We start from the raw sequence: 8,661 nt of genomic DNA, 5'->3' as shown, positions 1-8,661 counted from the left end.
ATTTGATTAACAAAATCCTAATTTACAAAATAGAAGTAAATATATGCAGAAATATATTCATTATCAAATTATAAAATAAAATTAACAATTCTTGTTAAGATATCATCAGTTTATTATTTTGCATTTCAGATAATAGAGTTAAATCATTTTGGTATGCTTAATAATATTTATAAGTATTAAAATAATGGAACGTTGAGATTTGAATACAATGACAGTAAACCATTGAAATTTCACATTCACATTATACAGCCATCCTGAATCCATAAGTGAATGTTAATAATGTAAAAAAATATAAAATGATTGTAATATAACCATCTAACCATTACCATATGGAGTTTTAAGACCACTATTTAATTTGCTAATTTGCTCTGAAATATAAGCAGTTGCTTTTCTGTGATCCATGACATGTCTTTGTGCCTTAAGACTTAATTTGAAATGTCCTTACCGTAAAAATATACCAAAGTAAATAAAAAAGGAGACACTTATTTACAAAACAATATTGTATACATATTACATAAATGCAATTGTTTCAAAGTCTTTTTATACAATATTGATAGAATCAGTCATTTCCATTATTTTATCATAAAAACTGCAGTGTTGCAAAGGCAGGCTGTAATTTTGAAATTCTGATTAAAAACAAATACTTTTTGGCTGCCTTTTAAGATAATGCAGTTTCTTCAAGTATGCTACAGAATTGAATGCTGACCTCTAGAAAAATGATTCTTCTTTCATTAAAGAAAATCCATTCCCCATTTGGAGGTGTAGGACAATGCACCTTAAGAAAGGAGAAACTTACTATTTTACTGAATGTTTTTTATTCGAGAAACCCGATAATATCGGCCATTCAGCCTATTGTATTAGCACCATTGGCATGGATTGTTAGTGTACTGTACAGATCATAATAGGGATGGGGACTTGCAAATGGTGTACCATCCCTATTTTTGTGGAATTTCATCTTACCAGTATGCTATCATACAATATAAATTCAAGTGTTGGAGGATGATTCAAATGACAGTATTTAACAATCCTGCATTTTACCAATACTACATACAGATTTTACTGTAGATATTAAATGATACCATAAAGAAATAGACTTTAAAGCACACTCCTTTAATTCATGAGAACACAAGGAGAATTGCTTTCATTTACCTAGATATGTTGTAATACATATGAACATAAAAGTAATTTGATCTCCTCGTTCAAAAACTCTGGAAATCATAAGACTTTTTGTTGCATGATTTATTTTGATGGTTAAATGCCAACCATTGCATATATTCTCTCTTTTAGTCCATATACTGAGCTTGTGCGTAAGTAACTGTAGCATACTCAAGGCTTATAGCCTGTGGTACATAATTTCACAGTTTCAAAATTGTTGAGGGGAAGGCCTTCCATATTTTAGGAAGTTATGAACCAAATGTAAATCTCATGAGCACCCACAGCGATCTACTACCATGGCTGGAATTTTCCCATATATTATTTGTTCTTTGCCATTAAAATATAGCATATTAATTGGAGACATCTTGGTGGGAGTACAGCAGGGACCTGCTGAACCTCTGGGGTTTGCTTGGTGTACAAGATGAGTATGAGGATATTTTTGTAAAAACACAAATTCACACTCTCCAGAGCAGTAATTGGCCTTATATCTTTTGGGTGCAATAATCCAATCCCATCCAAAAGCTTCAAAATCCACAGTGAGAGGGTAACGACAGCACCGAGATTCTGTTGAGTGCTCATCACAGTCAAGCCCAAAATCTCGTCTGGATCTTTTTGGTGTGTCTGTCACCTTGACTTCTAAAAAGGGATTCTGCATGAGAAGGAAAAGAACAATCAGTAATATTAATAGGTCCTGAAACACTTTCCTACTTCAAGAAGTCATTATTGAAGAAATTAATCATTTTGCTCATACCACATTTATTTTTTAAAGGCACAGCATTAAGGATTTTAATTTACACTGGGCGTGATTCTTCCCTTGTGGCTCATAAGAACATAGCAACAATGCTAATTCTCCTGTGGTCAGATCTATGTCTTTTTAATTTCTGTGTTTACTGGTTTGAGTATCTGAATGCCTGGCACATAACAGATACTCTGAAAATATTTATGGGAAGGAAGGGACAGAGGGAGGAGAGTCAAGGAGGAGGGAGGACAGCAGGGATGAAGAAAGCAGTTAGTTCTCTCTCTTCTAATTAAATATGTTGGCTAAATGTGTCTGATGACTTCTGGAGGGATAAGTATATTCATCCATCCTCTGTTCCCTAGATCTTTAATTGGGGAAACTTGCTATTAAAGCCAGAGCAAAATAGTTACCTCCCAGCCCTTTATGGATTGTAATAGGAAAAAGAGAGGTAGGGTAATGAAGGTGGTAGTATGCATACTGGGTTGGAAAGAAAAACTCTGAGGAAGAGAGGGACAGATTCAGAAGATACAAAAAATATTTCATTTTATTTTTTCACTGAATGTTTCTATTCATATATTTAAACAATAATTTGCTAGTTCTTCCCTTGCCCCAATCTTTTAATGCATTTGAGACTTATCTTTTTCTATGGAAAGATCTGAGGAGTATGTCATATTAATAATTATGTTTAACTTGTTTAATAATAATCTGTTTAATAATAATTTAAACTTCTGTCACATTACCAACTTTGATCATTAAAATACTACCCATAAAAAGTACTTTCTTAAATAATTAATAATGGTTTTTATCCTATATCAAAATCAAAATCAAAATCGACTTGGTAATTATTGTTATTTAATATTATAAAAAATCACATCATTTTGTGAGTCAATCACCTGTCATGTAGCACATTTAAAGAAACATATATCATTTGGAAAATTATATAATATTTTAAAGAATATGTTTTGATTTAAAGTAGATCTGACCTTGGGACCTCATCAAAATAAAAAGCTTCTGGAGAGCAAAGGAAACAATCAGCAAAACTAAAAGGCAACCGACGGAATGGGAGAAGATATTTGCAAACGACGTATCAGATAAAGGGTTAGTATAGAAAATCTATAAAGAACTTATCAAACTCAACACCCAAAAAACAAATCATCCAGTGAAGAAATGGGCAAAAGACATGAATAGACACTTCTCCAAAGAAGACATCCAGATGGCCAACTGACACAGGAAAAAATGCTCAGCATCACTCATCATCAGGGAAATACAAATCAAAACCACAATGAGATACCACCTCACACCTGTCAGAATGGCTAACGTTAACAATTCAGGCAACAACAGATGTTGGCGAGGATGAGGATGCAGAGAAAGAGGATCTCTTTTTGTATTGTTGGTGGGAATGCAAGCTGGTGCAGCCACTCTGGAAAATGGTATGGAGGTTCCTCAAAAAACTAAAAATAGAACTATCCTACAACCGAGCAATTGCACTACTAGGCATTTATCCAAGGGATACAGGTGTCCTGTTTCGAAGGGACACATGCACCCCCCATGTTTCTAGCAGCACTATCAACAATAGCCAAAGTATGGAAAGAGCCCAAATGTCCATCGGCAGATGAATGGATAAGGAAAATGTGATATATATATACCATGGAGTATTACTCGCCAATCAAAAAGAATGAAATCTTGCCATTTGCAACTACATGGATGGGACTGGAGGGTATTATGCTAAGCAAAATTAGTCAGAGAAAGACAAATATCATATGACTTCACTCATGTGAGGACTTTAAGAGACAAAACAGATGAACATAAGGGAAGGGAAACAAAAATAATATAAAAACAGGGAGGGGGACAAAACAAGAGACTCTTAAATATGGAGAACAAACTGAGGATTACTGGAGAGGTTGTGGAAGGGGGGATGGGCTAAATGAGGAAGGGTCATTAAGGAATCTACTCCTGAAATCGTTGAACTATATGCTAACTAATTTGGATGTAAATTAAAAAAAAATAAAACTAAAAAAATAAAGTAGATCTGACTTAATAATTATATACTTCTTTAAAACCAAGACCATTTAAAGACTAAAACGATAGCATTTATTGTTTGCAAGTATGATGTTTTGTTCTAAATTATGTCAATAGGTTTCAGAAGTAAAAAGTGTGGTCACATTAAATAAGTTTGTGAAAGCAGAACAGTGAGTAACTCTAAACTTATACTAGGGTTTAAAATGGTTTTTATAAAATTTATAATATATGAAGTATTGTCATCTGCTTGGTCTGATATTAAATTAGTTGGCATCACCTAAGTAAACCCTTGCACAAAAATGGTAAGGCAGCTTCGAAATAAGCTAGGTGACAAATGTTAAGTAGCCTGGAAATTTAAATTTCATTAGGGGTAATTCACAAAGTAATCTACATGTACATCAGTCAACAGTCTACAAAATAATAAACATATTTATTATGAGGAACCTTGAAAATGATACATTTAATAAGATATAGGCCTAAACGTATCATACTATAAATATCATATTTATGTAAACATATATAAACATATCATGCTATAAATAAAAGCATTTTATTTTAATTATAATGTTTCAAGTTTGTTTTTTCTGCTTTTCTAAACCAAAAAATTTCAACATATTTGGCACTTTTCTGGGATAAAAAGATATGTTTAAATTTGTTGGCTATGTAGCAGAATCCACTATGAAGATTTCATGTTTTTATCCATGAAATCATGTAGCATATCAATGAAAAGCACTTTATATTTCATCCCCGCTTCTAAAGAACTCCCTAAGAAGTTAAGGACTATGGCATAACTGTTTTTTTTTAATCCTCATGCAAAATAAAAGTATCAAGAGGGTGTTTCATAGGATATGAAATTAGACACCTACTTTTTATTGGGTACAGAGCTACCATTGGAGTAAGATACTTTTGTCTGGTTTATGAGCATAGGAAATGGGTAGTGATTTTTCCACTATTATTCATTCACATGATGAATCAAAATGTAGCAATGTTTGCTGCTAGATGTTATTTTCAGTTATCACTTACCAGCCCATCTTCTCCTGGTCCTGGGAAGGTTACAGCAAGATCATGACCATTCTCATCTAAAGCTTTGATTTCAATGCCTAAGTTGGATTCAGGCTGTTTGAGCCAATTTTGCAACACTGTCTTCACATCAATGCTCTGCCAAATACCAGTGCCTGGGTTCATGTCAAGTTTCAGAGATCGGATTCCAGTATACCTTGTACCGTCTTTCATGGGTTTGATGAGTCTCAGGATTTGCACAAACACTGTTGTAGGAGTCTTGACGGGTCTCAGATATATCCACAGTTGGGCCTTTACGACTTTATTATATTGTATTTTAGAGCTAAATTTAAAGAAGCAACATTTGGGTTTTCCTTCTGCTTGCATTAGAAGATCAGCTATAAATGAATAAGAAAAGAAAAATAGTTATTGAAATTATTTCTCATAAAAAATGAATAAAAAATTGGTGAGCATTTTTCCCCCATTGGAATAGTGAATGCATATTTTAAAGTGAAAAACCATGTAGGATTTCATTCATAATTCAGAAAAATATCAAAGAAAATAATTACTCTAGCTTTTCAGAATTTTTTAGATATATGTTTTTTCAGCTGTTTATGAGGTATCTGCTCCCTCTCAGAGAACTGTGGGCTAAAGAGAATTCTATGAAAGAATGAGCAGTGGATGAAATTTTAAAATGATGATGATTAGAGAGAACAAGAGACACCGTGGAGGAACATCCACTTAGAATTCTTTGGGAATCTGAGTAGTTACACTTACTGAGCAGCTGTACCAATCAGTCTGGAAGAAGGAACCCTTCCCCCAGGCCTGAATTACCTGGGGACAAGACACGCTGAGCAACTAACTGAGCCCTGGGAATTAGTAGAAAATATAGCACATCTGTTATGTTTTGGCTCTGGAATAGCCCTAAAGGAACAAAACGAATCAGGTAATTAGCACAAAAATGTGAATGTTATATTCAGGCTTATCTCAAAAGTTAGAAAACACGGTCTTTAGAGCCAGGTTGTCGTTGTAAGCAGCACAAGCAGTTTCTTCCCCCCTTTTGTTTTTCCAAGACTGTTTACAAATAAGGTAAATCTACTCCAGGACTAGATAGCAGAGTCTTAAAAGAGAATTATTTGTTGCATTGTAACATGATTGCCTAATAAGCAAAACAGTATTTGAAACTGTTTTGAGTCAGGTTTCAAGTGTATAAAAGCACTGTTTAAAGCAAGACTGCAGACACATAGCATAAAATCTTTCTTGTCTTGCCTTCTCTGTTAAGATGACTGTCTGCCTTTCCTTGAGTGTCGTTTTGAAATGACTGAAAAAGCAATGGTACAAAATATATTCTCTTTCAGAAGCAAGGTAGATACTACAGGTAATAGTCCTCCTCCCTCATATGAAGAAGAAAACAATATTTTAGAAGGCCATTGAGCAATGTGCCTTCCTGGAAACATGCAAACCAGGGACTCTCAACAATAGTGCCGGGGTCAAGGGAGAAGTGGGACTTTGTGAGCCATAACCTGTTTAATTAAAATGTTTATTTCTTAAGCATTTTCTGATAATAAGCTCATGATTATCATTCTGCTATGTCACTTCATCACTGGTCTTACTAATACATTAAATTAAAAAAAACATTTTTTATACTCTCCAGTGTAAAAGCTTTCAAAGTTAAATATTTTAATTTGTAAAGAACATAGAAACACCGTGAGGAGTAGCTTTGAATAACAGAAGTCATTCTAGGCATTTAGCAGAAGACGTTTTTCTCTTTTATTAGAGAAAAAAAACTTGTTATTACAGATGCCTATTTCAGGCAACTAAATGCAATCATGAAATTTCATGTAGGTTTTTAACATTGTAGTATCTCCCAATCGTTGCCTTGCAGGTACTGAGCAGTGAAAGCATAAGCATTTCCTATTTGTCAAATTAAACTAAACATTAATGCCATGCAAACATTTTATTTTATCTCCTTTTGGGTTTTTAGTGCAGCAGATTTCAGTCTCATTAGTAGATTTCTCGTGAAATCTTGAAAAAGAGAAACTCTTCCTTCCTACTTACATACAAGCCAACGGCTTGTTAAAAGAGCCTGAAAATAGATCTGTTTCTCATAAACACTAGAACCACAGTCAGCAGAATTGTTGATATACACTAAGAGGGCTACTCACACTCGGTGGGCATGGTAATGATCGTTTCCGTGGTAGCGTGGTAATCGTCGTCTTCCAAAGAGCCATCACTGCTGTCATCTCTCTGGACATCGTACTGATCAATCAGTTCCCGGAGCGGAGGAGCTTTGGGCAAAAGTTGTCTTATAGCATCTTTGCTGATGTTGGGAGCCGTTTCCAGGCGAAGTTTACTGAGGATCTGAATTTTTATGGCTTCTATTCTTGAAGATTTAGTGTTTTGTCTCCAAGTACATGCATTGCACAGCCCCTCTTTTTCCACATTTTCTTTTTGCTCACTGTTCTCATTTAGATCCACTGGACCAGCAACAATCAGCATAAACAGGTAAATATAAACATAGATTTGCAGTTTCTGCATGATTTTAAAATCAATACAATCTTTTTCCTTGTTCTTATTTCTTCCTTTTACTTTTCTTTTGCTTTTGAGTAATGCCAAGCACAATTTTAATGTCTGTACAGTCTGAGAGACAACTTGCCACACCAGTGAATCTTTTATACTGTATTCCAAGTGGCTTTTTATATTCCAACTTTGATGAGACAAGTGTCGTCAGGATCTATGATTGGCTCTTGCTCCACAATGAATCTCGCTGTCAGAGGTTAAAACCCTGTCTGTCACAAGTCACCAAACAGTATTTTGTTACAGTCAAGGGTGAGCTGATTCATTCGACTACTTCATAAAAGAAATAAATCTACAAATAATGAAAGATATATGTGACATTTGAAAAAAAATAAAGTCTATGTTAACAATAATAGAAACTACACTTAAATCTTCTTAATCTTTACATGTGAAACTCAGGTTATAATTTAAATAAGTAAATCTTAGTTTTACACTTCATGCTTAAAAAGTTGAAATGTTACTTCCTTAAAAATTAAAATGAGTATCTGTTATTTAGGCAAGCATTTGAAGTAAAAATAATTTTATTTACTGTATTAAATTATGTTTAAGTGCCGTGTAATTAGGGAAATATGAATTTAAGTTAGGAAGACCTGAATTTAAAGAAAAGCTAAAATAGTGTTACTAGTAAAAGATTGGCAGCTAAAATTTGAGAGGCTTGTTTTCCTGTTTAAATTCTTAGCACACGTTAAAAATCAACTTATTATAATGTTATATTACACATGGAATTATTTTTAAATAATTTAATGTTTTTCATTACTATGAAAATGGTGCTCAATTTTTGGCTGATTACTATTCAGTTCTTTCCTCTTGTAAAGCTGCAGATTAGTATTATTCAGAAGATGTGTTTCTTCATTGTTTATTACCAAGAGGATAATGTCAGCTAGTAGAAAAAATCTCTGAACTCAGAATAAGAAGACAATGGGTTTTACGACTGGCAATGCAGCACCTAAGCACAGTTTGCCTCAGATTTCCATTGGCAAAAGTAAAAAGCGTAGTATCAATTCTATATAAATTATATCAAAATACTGTCAGCACATAAAAGTGAAAGAGCATCATAATAAAGGGGTGTCCGTTTTTAACATTCCCCAATACTACGATTGGTTTGCACCCCTTTGCCAGTTTCTCATTTTGACCAGAGGGCAGACACCTGGCAGGAATTTGGGGTAAGGTCT

At 33.9% G+C, this 8,661-nt stretch overlaps 1 protein-coding gene across 1 annotated transcript; it reads right to left on the bottom strand.

Moving 5' to 3' along the window:
* Positions 1-1,284: 1,284 nt before the first annotated feature.
* MSTN (myostatin) lies at positions 1,285-7,832 on the bottom strand. Its single transcript, XM_049615336.1, has 3 exons — positions 7,078-7,832; positions 4,937-5,310; positions 1,285-1,804 (listed from the first exon to the last, which is right to left on the bottom strand). The coding sequence occupies exons 1-3, from the start codon at positions 7,448-7,450 to the stop codon at positions 1,424-1,426; spliced, it is 1,128 nt and encodes a 375-aa protein (XP_049471293.1). The 5' UTR covers positions 7,451-7,832; the 3' UTR covers positions 1,285-1,423.
* Between the last annotated feature and the right edge of the window lie 829 nt (positions 7,833-8,661).

The sequence above is a fragment of the Panthera uncia genome (assembly GCF_023721935.1).
Source record: "Panthera uncia isolate 11264 chromosome C1 unlocalized genomic scaffold, Puncia_PCG_1.0 HiC_scaffold_3, whole genome shotgun sequence".
NCBI lineage: Eukaryota > Metazoa > Chordata > Mammalia > Carnivora > Felidae > Panthera > Panthera uncia.
Note: the sequence above shows the minus strand (reverse complement) of the source record. Positions and strands in the feature narration are given on the sequence as shown.